General features: G+C 39.7%; 1 protein-coding gene across 3 annotated transcripts in view; it reads right to left on the bottom strand.

The window, feature by feature from the left end:
* FIG4 (FIG4 phosphoinositide 5-phosphatase) overlaps positions 1-20,981 on the bottom strand; it is a 132,470-nt gene that overhangs the window by 47,417 nt on the left and 64,072 nt on the right. For all 3 annotated transcript variants that reach the window (XM_004044513.5, XM_055392091.2, XM_055392094.2), the window contains 5 exons: positions 15,908-16,041; positions 14,093-14,209; positions 12,313-12,358; positions 11,205-11,353; positions 9,475-9,641 (listed from right to left, as the gene is read on the bottom strand). In XM_004044513.5, the coding sequence (XP_004044561.2) occupies positions 9,475-9,641; positions 11,205-11,353; positions 12,313-12,358; positions 14,093-14,209; positions 15,908-16,041 (613 nt within the window). The remainder of the gene's footprint in view (positions 1-9,474; positions 9,642-11,204; positions 11,354-12,312; positions 12,359-14,092; positions 14,210-15,907; positions 16,042-20,981) is intronic.

The following is a 20,981-nucleotide window of genomic DNA, read 5'->3' as shown; positions in this document are numbered from 1 at the left end:
AAAATGAAGGCAAAGAAGGCACATGATAACAGCCTCATTCTAACTATTCAAGCATTCCAAAATTACCTTTTAAACTATACTATGAAGTAACAAAACTGACTCTGTGTATGTTTTACTTCCTCTTCCTTTTCCTAATTATCTTTTGGTAACAATGATAATATGCACTGAAGTGGTCTCATGAACCACCCATCCCATTCTACATTCTCCTCCCTAGTGTCCTTCGTTCTTTCTCCTCGTTTCCTTCTTTCCATTCTTGTCTCAGAGCCCTGTATATTCAAGTTTGTGGCAGACATCCACAATATAAATAATAACCTCTTTCCAAAAATGAGCATAGAACTAAAAAGATAGCACAGTAGAAATGACTGCATTTGGAACAAGGTAACATTATTATAAAATCAATTTTCTTCCAACAGTTATAGCGAACAAGATATACCTGAAATTAGCAACATTGTTCTCATTGGGTTATTCGGTCATTACAGCAAAACTAAATGAATGAAATACGAAATACGGTACATCAAACATGTATTTCAGATATTAGACAGGAAGCATTCCATTAAAACAGCACTTACCTTTCGGGCTAAAAGTAATATATAAAAAGGACATGTTTATATGCTGAGCACATTTGGGGACTTTCTTTGCACTTGTTGAGAGAAAACATCAAGCATTAAATAATGCATACATTACTGCCCCAATTTGTACCCTCTTTACATAATACAAAAGTAAACATGATGCTCTTATGGCAATTACATTCTTTCTGCTTCTTAAATAGCCTTAATAGCACTTAATAGTTCATTCTACATAGTACCTCAAAATATCTTAATATAGAGAAGCTTTCCACTTTTCAGCCACGTTTTCTAGGAGTTTCTTTCATCCTTTAACAGCAGTTACCTTTAATTTTTAGCAAGTATGGTAAAATGTAAGATGTGAGAAACATAGCCAAAAAAAGAATGTTCTTTCAAAGGATCATAAAGAAGCCTTTTTGGAAGTACTGCTGCTGCAACTGAAAATACATGTATGATGTTTACGGTCACTTACTAAGCTTGAGATATAAGGCCAGCCCTAATAAGCCCAAGGATCTTCTCCTGGCTACTTCTGACTGCAAATAAAACAATCACCTCCAGGAAGATGGTGGTACTCTGGATATGAACAAGGGTTTAAAACTGGTAGGCGCTCTGTGGTTGTGGATAACAAGAGGGCAAAATGATTAGCCACTTTTACGTTTAATTGTGCTTGAAGGGAAGAAAGAATATGCACCATTCAAATACCATTCAAACAGGTTAAACATTAGCCAATTTTACTACTGACTACATTTAAATAGATCAGGTTTAAACATAACAATTCTTTTTAATTAGAGAAAAAAATTCATTTTTGAACTGAAATAGCTCTTATTCTAATATTAAGTTTATGATACAGTGTCCTCTGAAATCAGCAATGAAAGGAAGTATTATTCAATAAACAGTACAATAGTATTGGGGTGGGGGCGGAAGGGACAATGATGTTAGACCCCTACCTCACATCAGACATTGAAATAAATACCAACTAAATGTAGGAAAGACACAGATTAACCCCTAATAGAAAAAGAGGTACACACAATTTTCAAAAGAAACAGAAACAGCCAATGGATATATAAAAATCCAACTTCGCTAGTTATCAAATACTGCAAATTAGAACAACATACCATTTTCTGTCTGTTAAGTTGGCAAATACATTTCAAAATAGGCACTCCCATACTCTGCCAAGGGGAACATTAACTGCTTACATCCTTTCTGAAAGGCAATTTGGCAAATATATATCTATGTAATATATATAGATAGATATTTTAAGCCCTAAAAATTATTTTTACCCTCTGACCTAATAAATTTGCTTCTGAACTTTTCATAAGATCAAAATATGCAAAAAGGTATATGTTCAAAGATGTTTGTTTAGAACGACTCTAAATGCACAAAGCAAATAACTAAATTATGATGCTTCTCAAAGATAGAGTACCATAGGGCTACTAAAAATCATGTTATAGAAGAATATTTAAGGTTATAAAGATTCATTACATTATCTAAAAGAGCAAAAGCAGATTATAAATTACAGGTATAGTAAAACCAGAAGGATCATGTTCCCCTAAATATACAAGTGCTATCTCTGGAAGGTGGGGATCATATGATTTATTTGTGAGCCATTCTGTACTCTGTATAATTAACATATATACTTTAGTAGTTGAAAAAAATGGCCAGGCATGGAGGCTCATGCCTGTAATCCCAGCACTTTGGGAGGCCGAGGCAGGCAGATCGCTTGAGCTCACAAGATTGAGACCAGCCTGGGGAACACAGGGAGATTCTGTCTCTACAAAAATAATAAAAAATATGAGCTGGGCATGGTGGCACACGTCTATAGTCCCAGCTACTTGGAAGGCTGGAAAGAGGGAGGATCACTTGAGCCCAGGAGTTAGGAACCAGCCTGGGCAACATAGGGAGACCCTATCTCTACAAAAAAATAAAAATAAATAAATAAATAAAAATTAGACGAGTGTGGTCCCAGCTACTCAGGAGGCTGAGGTGGGAAAATCACTTGAGTCTGGGAAGTCAAGGCTGCAGTAAGCTGTGATAGCACCACTGCACTCCAATCTGGGTGGCAGGGTAAGACTTCACTCAAACAAACAAACAACAAGAATAGCAAACCCCTGCAGCCATCCAGATAACAGTGGATGGCTGTGGCTGTGTGGACTAGCGTGTCAGAAGTAGGGACGAAACACAGAAGATATTATTTTGGAGGTATAACCAACAAGATTTGTTGATAGATGGGATTGGGGAACAGTGATGAGGAAAAGAAATAATGCAGGGAGAATTCCTAGGTTTTCTGAATTGATCAATGGGTATTGAAGTAGAAAAAACAAGTAGAGAAACGGACTTGAGACAGAGTCAAGAGTTTCTGTCTCAGAAATGGTAAGTTTGTGATTTTGTTAGATTTCTGTGGTAGGAAGAAATTTGGCCCCCAAGACCTTTGCTCCCTAGTATCATACCATGAATATTTTCTACTACATGGCAAAAAGGACTTTGCAGATGTAATTAAGGTTACTCATCATCAACTGCAAGATAGAAAAATCCTAAATCATCTGGTTGGGTCCACTGTAATCACATTAATCCTTTAGAGGCTGAAGAGGAAGGCAGGAGGGGAAGGCAGAGAGATTTGAAGCACAAGATGTATTTGGTGCACTGTGGTAGGCTTTAAAATAGAGCAGCCACAAGCCAAGAAATGCAGCAGCCTCTAGGAACTGACAGTGACCCCCAGCCAACTGCCAGCAAGGACATGGGACATCAGTCCAATAGCTGCATGGAATTTTGCCAACAATAAGAATAAGCCAGGAAGACTCCAGGTAAGAGCCCAGGTCAGCTGACATTTTGACTTCATTTTAACGTCATGTGACATCATTTTTACTCTAGTCTTGTGAGAACCTAAGCAGAGAATACAGCTCAGTAATGCTGTGTCCACAGACTTCTGATCCTCAGAAACTCTAAGATAATGGGTATTGTTTTAAACCACTGAGTTTGTAGTAATTTGTCATGGCAATGATAAAAAACTAATTCAATGGCCAGGCATGGTGGCTCACACCTGTAATCCCAACACTTTGGGAGGCTGAGGCGGGCAGATCACCTGAGGTCGGGAGTTCAAGACCAGCCTGACCAACATGGAGAAACCCTGTCTCTACTAAAAATAAAAATCAGCCAGGTGGTGGCACATGCTTGTAATGCCAGCTACTCGGAAGGCTGAGGCAGGGGAGTCTCTTGAACCCAGGAAGCAGAGGTTGTGGTGAGCCGAGATTGCGCCATTGCACTCCAGTCTGGGTAGCGAGAGCAAAACTCCATCTCAAAAAACAAAAAACAAAAAACAAAAAAACTAATTCAATATCCCAGAGGAGATGCTAGGTAGACATTTAGATAAATGAGTCTGGAGTTCATGAGAAGTTAAAGTTAGAGATAAAAATCTGAGTGTCAAATGCATGGTGGTCAAAAGCTGAATGTGATATCCCTAGGACAAAACCGGAAAAAGAGAAGGGTTTAGAAACACAGCAGGGGAAGTCAATAGGAGACTGAGACTCTCTCCTATTGACAGAGATCTCAATATCCCACTGAGAGATCTCACAAAGTGAAGTTCAAGAAAGAGGAAGTGGTCAACTGTGATGAAAGTTGTTGAAAGGTCGAGTAAGATGGAGTCAGAAGAGTAAACATTAGATTTGGCAATGTGGGAATTGTTGGTAAGCTGGACAAGTACAGTTTCAGTGTCATGACAGGGCAGTTGCCAAGTGGAGCAGGTGGAGAGAACACAGTGGGGACAACCCTTTCAAGAGGTTTTGCTCATGAGAGCAGAAAAATAGGACTGTGGCTGGAGGGGCATGTGGGATTAGGAATAGCTGGAAAGGGTGGATGGAAAATGCTAAGGTATGCTTTTATATTAATGGCAATGATGCATTAGAGACAGAGAAACTGATGATTTACCGCAACAAGCATATAGTTAGGGAACACAAGAAGGCATGGATTCAAAGAAAAAGGCAAGGCTTGACTTAAGATGGAGCAGGGCCACCACAAGCATTGTAATACAATATAGGGTAGAAACTATGGGTGCAGAAAAGGACGCCCTCTGCATTTGATGGCAGAATTAGAGGAAGTCCTGGCTAACACGGTGAAACCCCGTCTCTACTAAAAATACAAAAAATTAGCCAGGCGCGGTGGCAGGCGCCTGTAGTCCCAGCTACTTGGGAGGCTGAGGCAGGGGAATGGCATGAACCCGGGAGGCGGAGCTTGCGGTGAGCCGAGATAGCGCCACTGCACTCCAGCCTGGGCCACAGAGCGAGACTCCATCTCAAAAAAAAAAAAAAAAAAAAAGAATTAGAGGAAGTTCCCTTCCAATAACTTATTTTCTCACTGAAGCATGAAGCAAGGTCATCAGATGAGACTGAGGTGTTGTAGTTTTAAGGAGAGAGGACAAGTTATGAAATAGTCATTTTGGAGAGTGGAAGAATGAACTTACTATGGAAATGTCACAGGACAGTCAGTTGTCCTTTGGAGAACTGTAGTCTGTTTAAGAGTAATAAATTACAAACTTTTCTCTTGCCATGTACAACTGCTTTGGTTGCAGAAGAGGTGAAGAGTTGGGCTTTAACAAAAGTTACCAAGGGTATTAAAACAAACGTTATTAAAACAAAACATTTTTCCAACTGTTTTATTTCTGCTATTGCCAAATACAGCTTATTCACTCACAATCTGCTGTTTGAAGGATAACCTCAGAAGGCTATCTCACTATTCTTGATAAATTAAAATGTTCTCAGCATGTTCCCTTTGATGTCCCTCTTTCAGCAGTGAGCGGAAAGGGGAAGAAACTGCTGGCAGTCCTTTAGAGTACTATCATAATGCCAGGTGAAGCCACCTCAGCACCATCTTCTGGGATCACTGTCTTCCACATGTGATAAGCTTTGAAATCCTGACCCTGTGATATAGTTTGGATATTTGTCTCTGCCGAACTCTGGTGTTGAAATGTAATCCACAGTTTTGGAGATGGAGTCTGGCGGAAGGTGTTTGGGTTGATGCACTCCTTGCGATAGTGAGTTCTCAAGAGATCTGGTTGTTTAAAAGTGTGTGGCACCTCCTTCCCCTCACCCCTTGCCATGTCAGACACCTGCTCCCCCTTCTTCTGCCAGGATTAAAAGTTCCCTGAGGCCCCACCTAGAAACTGAGAAGATAATGGCACCATGTTTCCTGTACAACCTGCAAAATCATGGGCCAATTCAACCTCTCTTCTTTATGAAATTACTCAGTCTCAGGTATTTCTTTATAGCAACGCAAAAACAACCTAACACACCTTGGGAGCTTTTCTCTTTAGATCCCTGTTGAGAACATGATTCCCCTCCATGCATGCATACACACATTCACTACATTTAAATTATGCACACGCATGTGGGTGTACATATTTATGTTAGGCATATATATATACACACACACACATATATATACAGCAGATCTATTATTAACTGCTGTAGGTTTCTTATCTTTTTTTTATAATAGGATTTAAATTCAACAAGCTCCAGCAAGAAAATCCAGGCTCAAAAATTTGCATTTAAAAAAAATAGAAAGAGCTTAGCAAGGCCCTTAAGGGAATTAAAAGCTCTCCCTAACATCTGAAGAGATACCTATGCTTTCCCTGTAAAGCATCCTCCAACTCCCTATGTAACTAGTTATATTAAAAACTAAAAGGTGCTTCCTAGACCAACATGCATGCTAGCATGTGAAGCCTCAAGAACAGTTTTTAAAATGAATAGAAGAAAGGGTCAGGTGAGTTGACCCCATAGCATCAGTCCGTCCACAAAAACCAAGGGTATAATTCCTAACAACCTAATTTCACTATTCTAGTTGCTTTTGTTTGCTTGTTTTTTGAGAGACAGTCTCACTCTGTCACCCAGGCTAGAGTACAATGGAATGATCATAGTTCACTGCAGCCTCGAACTCCTGGGCTCAGGGGATCCTCTGCCCTTAGGCTCTCACATAGCTGGGACTACAGGTGTGCACTACCATGCCCAGTTAATTTTTGTATTTGTTGTAGAGATGGGATCTCACTATGTTGCCCAGGCTGGTCTCAAACTCCTGGGCCAAGCAGTCCTCCTGTCTTGGTCTCCCAAAGTGCAGGATTACAAGTGTGAGCCACTGTGCCCAGCGCTTTTTTTTTTTTTAATCTAGTTAATCAGTATGTTCCTGCCTAGCCCAGAGGCATAACATGAAAAGATTGATTAAGTTTTGCAAAGTTGTCTTGAGTGGTTTAAAGAAAATTCTTCTATATTGTCACCATTATATAATACCCATTGTAATTTAAAAATAAGTTGTACACCCCAATGATATCATGCTTCTTAAAATAAAGAAGCCTGTTTTAGCCACATTATTCATAAAATCATTCCTTTCACAGTAGTTCCTCTTTCAGTTGTGCATAATTTTGCCTTACCTTTCCATTTGTGCACATCATTTTCTCAGAATATCTTTATCTTTTATATTACTCCTTTCTTTTTTAAACATGGACAGCTACACAGTCATTCTGTCTGTCCTCTAGTCTTATTAAAAAGCACATTACACTCCGGAGGCTGAGGCAGGAGAATCGCTTGAACCCGGGAGGCGGAGTTTGCAGTGAGCCGAGTTTGAGCCACTGCACTCCAGCCTGGAGACAGAGACTCCCTCTCAAAAAAAAAAAAAAAAAAAAACACATTACTTGATCCTTAAGTGTCAATAATGACCCCTATTACAGGGACAATGACCACAGGAGAGGGCAAAAGAACAGATGCCCTTCTTCATGGTGATATACACCCTGAGGGATATGTATGTATTAGCACATGACAGAAGTAGCCGATGAGGATTCTCCTCTCTGGGTTTTCAGAGGGAGCATGGCCCTGTCGACACTTAGATTTCAGACTCCTAGCCCCCTGAACTGCAAGACAATACATTTCTATTGTTTTGAGCCACCGGTTTGTGCTGTTTTGATACAGCAGCCCTAGGAAATGGATGTGGATTTCCCCCGTGTGTGTGGGCAGGGGCACCTATGATTTGCTCCTGACCAAAGAAATATGGCAAAGATGACGGGATGTCACTCCCATTATTACATTACATTTATAAGACTCAGTCTTGCCAGCACACTCATCCTGTTGTCAGCTGTGAAGAAGCACGCTGCTATGAGTCCTACAGCCACAAGGAACTGAATTCTGCCAACACGTGGGCTGGGAAGTGGTTCTTTCTCAATGGCAGCCTTGAGAGACCCTAAGCAGGGGACCCAGTTAAGTTGTGCATAAATTTCTGATGCACAGAAATTGTGAGATAATGCATGTGTACTGTTTTAAGCTGCTACATTTACAGTCATTTGTTACACAGCACAGAAAACTAATACAGTTGGACAGGAGCATAACAGACCAGCTTTGCAAACTCTCTGGGCCTAGAAAATGTGGACAGCTGACTCTGATGGATGCTTTCCCAGATGCTTCTGAAGCTGCCAGCGCTGGGGACTCTCTTACAATTCCCTTTTATCAGGTGGTTTCTTGTAACTCCTTCCTTGGCTCCTTAGGTATCCAGTGTTTACCTCCTGGATCTTGCTGCTAAGGTCTCTCTGTCCTTCCAGGGGCCTTACTGGCCAGGACCCAGGCCAACCTTCCAGGTGCCTTACTGGCCAGGACCCAGGCCAACCCCATGCTGGCACCCTCCTCCATGAGGCCCACATCCGGTTACCAGTCAACACTCAAGTATCCTTTGGCCCACCCAACTGAAGGAATGCAGACAATTCCCAATGTGGCACACTCTCCTCAGCCCATCCCTCTGCTTCAGATCTGCTGTGCAACAGTCCAAGGCCTACATGCTGCGCCTCTTCAACAGCAGGATACCATGTCAAGCTCACCCAGAGTCCTGTTGAAGCCCACTCTCTTTTCACTGAGGGTGGGTGTTATTGCAGGCAATAGTTCACTCCTAAGGACCTTTTTTTTTTCTTTCCGAGATGGAGTCTTGCTCTGTCGCCCAGGCTGGAGTGCAGTGGCGCGATCTCGGCTCGCTGCAAGCTCTGCCTCCGGGGTTCACACCATTCTCCAGCCTCAGCCTCCCGAGTAGCTGGGACTACAGGCCCCCATCACCACGCCTGGCTAATTTTTGTATTTTTTTTAGTAGAGACGGGGTTTCACCATGTTAGCCAGGACGGTCTTGATCTCCTGACCTCATGATCCGCCCACCTCCGCCTCCCAAAGTGCTGGGATTACAGGCATGAGCCACCACGCCCAGCCCCAAGGACCTCTTTACTAATCTTCTCCATATTATGTAAACTTTTCTATTCTTAATCTGGTACGAGAGCTGAAGACTCATGAAATCAATCACTGAGCACTTCCTTCATAAATTCTGTGCATGGGGGTTTGTCTCACAATCACTTTGGTCTGTGATACCTATTGTATTGGCAATTCCATCAGAATGGAGGCAGGAAAAGCACCATTTCAACACCCTGTTACATGTAGTATTCACAAGTCATAAAACAGTAGAATTTAATGAGTATAATTTAGTGCTAATATCACAATTTGTTTCTAGTTGACATTTAAAAAATTCAGTGATATTTACACTCTTAGACAATTGTCGAGACTTTGAACCCTATTTAAAAAAATGACTCAACACCCTCAAAAAATTTTATCTATATACTGCAAGCAGAAAAATAGAAAGAGACAGAAGCCAAGGAATTAAAGTGTGTTGCATTATATAAAAACTCTAATTATGGGTGCCAAAATGCAAAAGTGTCCTATTTAAAATACAAATGTTTATTCATTCATTTATTGGACAAATATTTACTGAGCACCTTCTAAGTGACAGACTGTTTTATTTAAACTTTTAAAATATTAAATTTTAATTTCACTTAGCCAGATAGCTTTAAAAGACGTATAAAAATGCACTTCAGAGTAAGTCTTAAAAATAGCTATTACTTCAGAATTACCTGAAAAAGCATTGCTGTAATATCTAGACAGGGTTTGCATGATGTCTTTGGAGTGCTGGGTCCATGGTGCTATCTTTCTGTAGGTTTTCACACGATGAACAAGTTGAGAACCACCATACTGAAGGGATAGGGTATCACCATGATCTTCATAGAGTTCCTCAAATAACCTAAAAAAAGAAAAACCCGCATTAAAGAATTTCACCAAAATCAAAGCACAAGTTATTCACTTAGCCAAACTCCAAACAAGTCTTATACTTTAAAAATTCTTCTGAGCCTTTCAAGTTAGATTCTTCAGTATCTTGCAAATAAATGCAAATGCTAATATATTTTAGAGTGATATTCCAGTAAACACCAAAGCCATAGAAAACACTAAAATGGAAGCAGGGGCACCAAAAACCTGGCCCACCAAAGCCAGACCAGGTTGTTTCTAACCATACTTAAAGACTCCTAACTTTCTGCAGCCTGCCAGAGCAATTCACTTCCCGTAACAGAATGTACTGTGCTCTCTGAATTGCCTCTGAAAAAAGAATATGCTCTTGTCATGGTGTCAGTCCATTCGAGCTGCTGCAATAAGACACCATAAACTGGGTGGCTTATAAACAGAAAACATTTCTCACATTTCTGGAGGCTGGGAAGTACAAGATCAAGGAGCTGGTAGATGTAGTGTCTGGTGAGGGCCCATTTCCTAGATCACAGATGGTCTTCTCACTGTGTCCTCACATGATGGAAGGGGCTAGCTAGCTCTCTTCAGTCTTTTATAATAAGGACACTAATCCCAGTCATGACGGTTCCTCTCAGCTCTACTCATTTTCCAAAGGTCCCACCTCCTAATACCATCCATTTGGGGGTTAGGGTTTCAACATATGAACTTAGGGAAGACACAAACATTCAGATCAAAGCAGACTAAGAAACCATATTCTTTCTTAGATATGTACTTTTGAAACCTGTGTTTCTTCAAGTGTCTGTTAATATTTCCAGTGCAGTGATATCTGTTGGTGTGGCCATTTGTAAACTGATTACTTTCCTCAGCTGAGCCTTTATGACAATTTCCGATGACCAGTATCAGCTATCATTAATTGTATTTTCAAAAAATAATACTTCATGGACTGTCATAGATCCAATAGACAGTGAAGAAATAGTAATCCTTAATGAAAAATCAATCTTTTATACATCTTAGATTTTTAGTATGTATGAAGACACAGTACTCTTTTTTAAAATGCCATCTGGATTTGTTTTAAAACAATGCCCACTAGTTTGTCTAAGTACTTTGGATTTATCTAAAGAATGTGGTGTTTGTTCATAATTAACACAAGCAAAAACAACAACAAAAGAAAAACCCAAAGCCCAAATCATGGCAAGAATACACAAATTTTTAATAGAAATATTTATTCTAAGACACCAAGAACATCCACTGGGGAAAGGACACCCTCTTCAACAAATGGGTGCTGGGAAAATTGGATATTCATAAGCTGAAGAATGAAACTGAACCCCTGTCTCTCATCGTATACAAAAACCAACTCAAGACAGATTAAAGACTTAAACATAAGACCAAAAACTACAAAACTACTAGAAGAAAATATAAGAAAAACAGAATTAGTTTGAATAATGTTTTCTAGCAACATAATTTTTGAGAAGCTAAAAGTAGAAACGCTTTCATAAAAAAATCTTATTAGTAACCAGGTTTGCCTTCTGCCATTATCAGCATTCAAATAGCAAAAAATAAGACTTACCTAACTGCGTCTGTATCAAACTGTAGATTAGGTTTGTCAATCAGTCCCAGTGAATACAGCTGATAGGCCAGAGCACATTTTCCTACCATAAACTGTGCTGTGTTGGTGCGATCTAAACAGTCCACACAGTTGGTTCGAAGGATGCCAGTCTAAAGAGAAATACCTTAAGATTTTCAGTCATTATTCCATCACCAAAGAACTTCCATACTACTTTAGATTTCTTTAAGAAACAAAAACAAAAACAAAAACAAAAAAAAGTCTGTGGGCAGGTATTATTCCTGAACAAATATTATTCAGTTTTATGTAAAGTCAAAATAATGAAGAACATGTTTAAAGTTGCATAAGGTTATACATTGCTGTAACAGCACCATTAAATCTTCTGGTCTATATTTGAATTTACTTCGTTAGTTTAACAAAATAAAACAAATAGCTAACAATTTGCTAATTTACCAGTTAGCAAAATATGGGCTTTTTTCTGACCTATCTCCTTATTATACAACGTAAATATTCAGTGGCTAGGGCCATATCATTCTTAAAGCATAGTTAACATATATAGTATATACATTTAATATATAGTAATACATTTAATATATAGAAAAATTCCATAGGACATATTATTTCAGCTACACATTTTTCTTTTTTTTTTTCTTTTTGAGACAGAGTCTTGCTCTGTCACCCAGGATGGAGTGCAGTGGCATGACCTCGCCTCACTGCAACCTCCGCCTCCCAGATTCAAGCGATTCTCCTGCCTCAGACTCCCAAGTAGCTGGGACGAGAGGTGCATGCCACCAAGCCCGGATAATTTTTTGTGTTTTTAGTAGAGATAGGGTTTCACCATGTTAGCCAGGATGGTCTCGATCTCCTGATCTTGTGATCTGCCCACTCCGGCCTCCCAAAGTGTTGGGATTACAGGCGTGAGCCACCGTGCCCGGCCAGCTACACATTTTTCATAAGCATTAAAGACTAGAAGTAAGGCTTTTAACAATCATTCTCAAATAATAATTCTGCATGAAATAAGATACAGGTCTTTCCATGATTGCTTACAGAAAACATACAGTACACAATGGATACAGATTCTATTCATTATGAATTGTAATATTGTGTATACCTGCAGGCGACCAGTGGGAATCACACATCCTCCTAGTTCATTCCACCTGTGTTTAAAAATAAACACTTTTAAAAAACTTAATGGCAGAATACATATTTATTTTCAGTACCAGATCCTTGTTAAGAATCATAGAATTAAAGTAATAGAGCTGAAGGCTCCTGAAAAATCAGCTGATCCTGCCTACTCTCATTCTTTCAGGTAAGCGAACATGCAAATGACTGAGGCAGACTGCTTACCACACTCTCCTCAAAGACAGTCCAGGAAAGGGGCATTTTAATTTGCCTGAGTGCCCACTCTGGCATTTTGTTACCCATGCTCAACCAAAATCTCCCTTGCTTTCATTCAAACCCAATTCCTGTTTGGTCTCTATACACATGAATAATAATTGTAGGGCATCTTTCTAATAAAATCTTCCAAGCCTTAGCCTTCCCAACTCAACATTAGGATTCTCTACCTCCCCCAGCTTTTATTCATGGAGGCTTTGTTATATTTCTTTGGTTGGTTTTGTAGATTTCCTTTTAGAGACTACTTATTTTCTCCATGTGCAATGAATACATAGGAATATGTTTTGTTATGAAATACTATAGATGATGTTAATATTTTAATTATTTAAAAGAAGGTGCTGTGCAGAAAAGAGTTAACCTAACAGGCCTAACTGCTATCCTTAGAAAGTCCTGCTTATAAGGTTGGCCCTTGGCCAATGTCTGGCAACTTAAATTTCAGGAGGGTTTCCACCATTCCCAGAACTGATAAGAGTGACTCACTGTGCTGAAATGGTTTGTAGAAATAATATGGTTTTTCCTGAATACCTTCTTTCCCTCTGGAAGTCAAGAATTTTGGTACATGCCAGGCAGAGGCTGGCTATGTGACCAGCCTCCAGTAAAAAAACAGAGTCTCCAACATGCTTCCTTGGCTGGCAACATTTCACCCATGCTTCACAACCTGTTTCTTGGGGAATTAAGTGTGTTCTATGCAACTCCACTGATGAGAAGACTCTGGAAGCTTGTGCCTGGTTTCCTCTGGACTTTGCCCCTTTTGCCTTTTCCCTTTGTTAATGTCACTTTATATCCTTTCACCATAATAAATCATAGCCAGAATACAATAGGCGGAGTCCTTTCAGTTCTCCTAGTGAATCACTGAAATCTGGGACTAGTCTTGGGGGACCCCTGTCATGGGTACCCTAAAATTCAAACAGTAACAAATGCAAACAATGCAAACTATAAGAAAGGGATTACTTCCAAAGACATATACACTAGTAGTTAGTTCTTTTTTGTTGTCTTATGATTGTAGTTAACTATATTAACTGAAAATAAAATGCCATAAATACATAGTATTGGTTTCTTAAAAGATAAAGCATAAATCCTTGATCTGAAGAAGCTCCCAAAATAGTAATAAAAGATTTGTGAGCGAATAACTATAATACAATAATACTATTTTTATAAAAATGTTAGTATGTAATCTATAAGAAAAAAACGTCTGTTTCTATTCAATACTGAAAAATAGTTCACTGTTGAAAATTTTACTTACAGAAATATTTTATGTAACATTTGTTCTATGAAGCAAGAGATGCAGATCCCATGGCTTACATCTCAAGGTATGTAGGTAACCACCAAAGGAATTCCCATGCCCCAGTGAACATTCAGCACTCAGTCATGTGAGCAGTGTGCCTCCCCCCAGGACTAAATTCATCCAATTTCCAAGTAGTACAAACTGCTGTATTTAGAATACCCATAAGAGCAAAAATCATCATTTATTATAAGTTTTAAAATACCATACATACTTTTCATCTGGCCGCAAAATGCTACAGTAAGAATCAGGGCGGTTTACAAAGAAACCTGTTTTCTTCACCACACTTTCTGCAATCACATTTAGTCGATCAAGAACATTACACAGCTTGCTGAGGAGAGAAGGAAGAATGAGAAAAGTGAAAAGCCAAGTTTTAATATATATTTATCCTTATATCTAAAGCCAGTAAAGTCTATAGCAATGATATTTAAAGATGTAATTTTTAAAATCTCTTGGCTGGTACTTGATAGAAACATGTAACAATGTCTAGAATATAATGTGTACTCAGTAACCAGCAACATTTGATGTGAAAGAGACAGAAAAGACCTGCAACTTAATATCAAATATTGGTGATCCTTAATCTTGGCATATAACATCCCTGCCTGAGCTTTCTCCAAAGCCTTTCACTCCTCAAGAGTTGTCAAGTCAATATACATTCATAAAATGGCTGTGAAAAGAGCACCATGCACAGTGCAGGTGGCAGAGAAGAAAAAACTGGAAAATAATATGAATGGCAGCTGGGTGCAGTGGCTCACGCCTATAATCCCACCACTTTGGGAGGCCAATACGGGCGGATCACTTAAGGTCAGGAGTTCGAGACCAGACTGGCCAACATGGTGAAACCCCATCTCCACTAAAAATATAAAAAATTAGCCGGGCGTGGTGGAGGGTGCCTGTAGTCCCAGCTACTTGGATGGCTAAGGCAGGAGAATGGCGTGAACCCGGGAGGTGGAGTTTGCAGTGAGCCGAGATTGCGCCACTGCACTCCAGCCTGGGCAACAAAGTGAGGCTCCATCTCAAAAAACAAAAACAGAAACAAAAACAACAACAACAAATTAGCCAGGCACAGTGGCGCATGACTGCAGTCCCAGCTACTCAGGAGGCTGAGACAGGAGAATCGCTTGAACCCGGGAGGCAGAGTCTGCAATAAGCTGAGATCGTACCACTGCACTCAAGCCTGGGCAACAGAGCAAGACTATGTTTGAAAAATGATAATAAAAAAAATAATATGAATGGCAATAACTTGTAACCAAACGTATACTCTGAGAAAGTGTGTGTGTATCTAACTGTATAAAATGACTCAGAAAAAAGTACAATAAGTACAAAACGATATAATAACATCTTAAAAAATAAGACCTTAAGTAAACCTACAGCTTGTATGATTCTGTAGTAAGTGAACAAAAAGACAATGCAAGATTTAACAAAAGTAAGTTCCTCAGAAGAGATGAGTTTTGAATCAGATCTTGAAAGACAAAAGAGAGGTGGGAAAGCATCCCAGGGAGGGTGAAGAAGAGGAATGGAGGCTTAGGATGGGACTTTGGCTGCCACATTTGTGGCAGAGCATGAAAATTCAGTTTTCTGGAAGAGAACAGCCCTTGGGATAAATAAAAAGTGGTCACATTCTGAAGCCAACCAGATGACGAGCCTTTGACATTACACTAAGGAGTTTGGATCTACTATATACAGTCAGGAATTATCACAGGTTCATCCACGAGTGACATCTGAGAAAGTGTTTAAATAGTGAGACAGAATGATATAGAAAAAAGCAAAACTAATGCCTTTAAGGAACAGTTGTAGAGATGTTCTGAAATGACTAAATATTTCAAACAATTTGCAAATGGTATATACGATAGGCAAAAAGAAAAAAAAATGTTTGGTTAGTTTCTTGATGCACTCAAAACAGCCCCTCAACAGGTTCATGAAGGCAATTAACAGGGTAACATTTACTTTACCACAGAGGTCAGCTTCCTGTTATTTCTCATTACAAGAAAAGGAAACGATCATAGCCAGACAGATGAGTATCATTCACCTTTTGGTATACTTGGCCATGTCCCAGGGAATATAAACAATAGTGTGCTCAGGAGGCAGAAATTGGTTGAGATAGGTCACAGCAGCAACAAGTTCTTCACTCAGAATTCTTTCATGCTTTCTTTTCTCTCGTTCCTTTATCAAAAATTAAACACTTTCAGTGTTCTAATTTCCTTAAGTCAGAGGAACAGGCTCAACATGTTTACTTTTAAGCTAAGCTAAGACAAAAAAATCCAAGTCTTAAATACACTAAAATGAAACCTAGCTACAATAATCAGAAATAATAAAAACACAAAGAAATAAATGCTCCATTGGATTAAAGTGAACAGCTAATGAACTTTGAAGATTCTAGGAGATCGGATTTCTTCCTGGTACTCTCCCTGCACCCTGAGAAACCCAGCTTACCCCACATGGGCCATGGCCCACACACTCCACACCTGACTCTGACAGAGGAGATCCCTCCCAAGGACCAGAAGAAGGGAGCCCCCAACTTTAGCCAGCTGGAGGCCAGAAAGAAATCAACTAGTCTGGATGAACAATTCCCAAACTAGCACAGCAGAAAGCAGCTTCTCAGCCTTCACGGCACTTCATAAATTACACTTGCAAATACTCTGTGAGATAACCAAGACAGGCATTTCTTTTTCTTTTTACACTGTGGTTGAATGAATTGAGGTTGAGAGGCATTCATGGAACTAAACCTTGCCTTCTGCCTCCTTGCCTGGGGCATCTCTTTAGTTAGACACTGCACTGTCTCTCATTCAAGAGAAGCTAGTACTTTACTGTACAGTTCTGTGGCTGGAATGGTGACTCTGCCACTCACTAGCCATGTGACCTTGGGCAATGTTCTCAATTTCCCTAGGCCTCCATTTTTTCATCTATAAAATAGGGTAAAAACAGTATCTTCCTTACAACATCAATGTGAGACTTAAATGAGATACAGCATGGTGAGTTTTTTTTTTCTTAATACTTTAAGTTATGGGATACATGTGCAGAACGTGCAAGTTTGTTACATAGGTATACACGTGCCGTGGTGGTTTCCTGCATCCATCAGCCCAATATCTACATTAGGTAGTTCTCCTAATGCTATCCCACCCCTAGCCCCCAACCCCCGACAGGCCCCAGTGTGTGATGTTTCCCTCCCTGTGTCCATGTGTTCTCATTGTTCAACTCCCACTTATAAGTGAGAACATGCGGTGTTTGGTTTTCTGTTCCTGTGTTAGTTTGCTGAGAGTGATGGTTTCCAGCTTCATCCATGTCCCTGCAAAGGACATGAACTCATCCTTTTTTATGGCTGCGTAGTATTCCATGGTGTATACGTACCACATTTTCTTTAACCAGTCCATCACTGATGGGCAGTTGGGTTGGTTTCAAGTCTTTGCTATTGAGAATAGTGCTGCAATAAACGTGTGCATGTGTCTTTATAGTAGCATGATTTATAATCCTTTGAGTATATACCCACTAATGGGATTGCTGGGTCAAATGGTATTTCTGGTTCTAGATCCTTGAGGAATCACCACACTGTCTTCCACAATGGTTGAACTAATTTACACTCCCACCAACAGTGTAAAAGTGTTCCTACTTCTCCACTCCTCTCCAGCATCTGTTGTTTCCTGACTTAAATAATCGCCATTCTAACTGGCATGAGATGGTATCTCATTGTGGTTTTGATTTGCATTTCTCTAATGACCAGTGATGATGAGCCTTTTTTCATATGTTTGTTGGCCACATATAAATGTCTCCTTTTGAGAAGTGTCTGTTCATATCCTTCGCCTACTTTTTGATGGGGTATTTTCTTGTAAGTTTGTTTAAGTTCCTTGTAGATTCTGGATAGTAGCCCTTTGTGAGATGGAGAGATTGCAACAATTTTCTCCCATTCTGTAGGCTGCCTGTTCACTCTGATGATAGTTTCTTTTACTGTGCAGAAGCTCTTTAGTTTAATCAGATCCCATTTGTCAATTTTGGCTTTTGTTGCCATTGCTTTTGGTGTTTTAGTCATGAAGTCTTTGCCTATGCCTATGTCCTGAATAGTATTGCCTAGGTTTTCTTCTAGGGCTTTTTTGGTTTTAGGTCTTACATTTAAGTGTTTAATCCATCTGGAGTTAATTTTTATATAAGGTACAAGGAAAGGATCCAGTTTCTGTTTTCTGCATATGGCTAGCCAGTTTTCCCAGCACCATTTATTAAATAAGGAATCCTTTCCCCATTACTTGCTTTTGTCAAGTTTGTCAAAGATCAGATGGTTGTAGATATGTGGTGTCATTTCTGAGGCCTCTGTTCTGTTCTATTGGTCTATATATGTGTTTTGGTACCAGTACCATGCTGTTTTGGTTACTGTAGCCTTGTAGTATAGTTTGAAGTCAGGTAGCATGATGCCTACAGCTTTGTTCTTTTTGCTTAGGATTGTCTTGGCTATACGGGCTCTTTTTTGGTTCCATATGAAATTTAAAGTTTTTTCTAATTCTGTGAAGAAAGTCAATGGCAGCTTGATGGGGATAGCACTGAATCTATAAATTACTTTGGGCAGTATGGCCATTTTCACAATATTGATTCTTCCTATCAATGAGCATGGAATGTTTTTCCATCTGTTTGTGTCCTCTCTTATTTCATTGGGCAGTGGTTTGTAGTTCTCCTTGAAGAGGTCCTTCATATCCCTTTTAAGTTGTATTTTTAAGTTATTTTATTCTCTTTGTAGCAATTCTGAATGGGAGTTCATTCATGATTTGACTCTCTGTCTATTATTGGTGTATAGGAATGCTTGTGATTTTTGCACATTGATTTTGTATCCTGAGACTTTGCTGAAGTTGCTTATCAGCTTAAGGAGTTTTTGGGCTGAGATGATGGGGTTTTCTAAATATAAAATCATGTCCTCTGCAAACAGAGACAATTTGACTTCCTCTCTTCCTATCTGAATACCCCTTATTTCTTTCTCTCGCCTGATTGTTCTGGCCAGAACTTCCCATACCATGTTGAAGAGGAGTGGTGAGAGAGGGCATCCTTGTCTTGTGCTGATTTTCAAAGGGAATGCTTCCAGCTTTTGCCCATTCAGTATGATACTGGCTGTGGGTTTGTTATAAATAGCTCTTATTATTTTGAGATATGTTCCATCAATACCTAGCTGAGAGTTTTTAGCATGAATGGGTGTTCAATTTTATTGCAGGCCTTTTCTGCATCTGTTGAGATAATCACGTAGTTTTTGTCATTGGTTCTGGTTATGTGATGGATTATGTTTATTGATTTGCATATGTTGAACCAGCATTGCATCCCAAGGATGAAGCTGACTTGATCATAATGGAAGAGCAAATAAATTCAAAAGCTAGCAGAAAACAAGAAATAACTAAGATCAGAGCAGAACTGAAGGAGATACAGACATGAAAAACCCTTCAAAAAATCAATGAATCCAGGAGCTGTTTTTTTTGAAAAGACTAACAAAATAGACTGTTAGCCAGACTAATAAAGAAAAAAAGAGAGGGGGAGGAGCCAAGATGGCCGAACAGGAACAGCTCCAGTCTACAGCTCCCAGCGTGAGCGACGCAGAAGACGGGTGATTTCTGCATTTCCATCTGAGGAACGCAGTTCCTCACCAGCAATGGAACAAAGCTGGACGGAGAATGACTTTGACGAGTTGAGAGAAGAAAGCTTCAGACGATCAAACTACTCCAAGCTACAGGAGGAAATTCAAACCAAACACAAAGAAGTTGAAAACTTTGAAAAAAATTTAGACGAATGTATAACTAGAATAACCAATACAGAGAAGTGCTTAAAGGAGCTGACGGAGCTGAAAGCCAAGGCTCGAGAACTACTTGAAGAATGCAGAAGCCTCAGGAGCCGATGCAATCAACTGGAAGAAAGGGTATCTGTGATGGAAGATGAAATGAATGAAATGAAGCGAGAAGAAAAGTTTAGAGAAAAAAGAATAAAAAGAAACGAACAAAGCCTCCAAGAAATATGGGACTATGTGAAAAGACCAAATCTGCATCTGATTGGTGTACCTGAAAGTGATGGGGAGAATGGAACCAAGTTGGAAAACACTCTGCAGGATATTATCCAGGAGAACTTCCCCAATCTAGCAAGGCAGGCCAACATTCAGATTCAGGAAATACAGAGAACGCCACAAAGATACTCCTCGAGAAGAGCAACTCCAAGACACATAATTGTCAGATTCACCAAAGTTGAAATGAAGGAAAAAGTGTTAAGGGCAGCCAGAGAGAAAGGTCGGGTTACCCACAAAGGGAAGCCCATCAGACTAACAGTGGATCTCTCAGCAGAAACTCTACAAGCCAGAAGAGAGTGGGGGCCAATATTCAACATTCTTAAAGAAAATAATTTTCAACCCAGAATTTCATATCCAGCCAAACTAAGCTTCATAAGTAAAGGAGAAATAAAATACTTTACAGACAAGCAAATGCTGATTTTGTCACCACCAGGCCTGCCCTAAAAGAGCTCCTGAAGGAAGCACTAAACATGGAAAGGAAAAACCAGTACCAGCCGCTGCAAAATCATGTCAAAATGTAAAGACCATCGAGACTAGGAAGAAACTGCATCAACTAACGAGCAAAATAACCAACTAACATCACAATGACAGGATCAAATTCACACATAACAATATTAACCTTAAATGTAAATGGACTAAATGCTCCAATTAAAAGACACAGACTGGCAAGTTGGATAAAGAGTCAAGACCCATCAGTGTGCTGTATTCAGGAGACCCATCTCACGTGCAGAGACACACATAGGCTCAAAATAAAAGGATGGAGGAAGATCTACCAAGCAAACAGAAAACAAAAAAAGGCAGGGGTTGCATTCCTAGTCTCTGATAAAACAGACTTGAAACCAACAAAGATCAAAAGAGACAAAGGAGGCCATTACATAATGGTAAAGGGATCAATTCAACAAGAAGAGCTAACTATCCTAAATATATATGCACCCAATACAGGAGCACCCAGATTCATTAAGCAAGTCCTGAGTGACCTACAAAGAGACTTTGACTCCCACACAATAATAATGGGAAACTTCAACACCCCACTGTCAACATTAGACAGATCAACGAGACAGAAAGTTAACAAGGATACCCAGGA

This window comes from Gorilla gorilla, chromosome 5 (genome assembly GCF_029281585.2).
Source record: "Gorilla gorilla gorilla isolate KB3781 chromosome 5, NHGRI_mGorGor1-v2.1_pri, whole genome shotgun sequence".
NCBI classification, from domain to species: Eukaryota; Metazoa; Chordata; class Mammalia; order Primates; family Hominidae; genus Gorilla; species Gorilla gorilla.
This window is presented reverse-complemented; position numbering and strand designations above follow the sequence as displayed.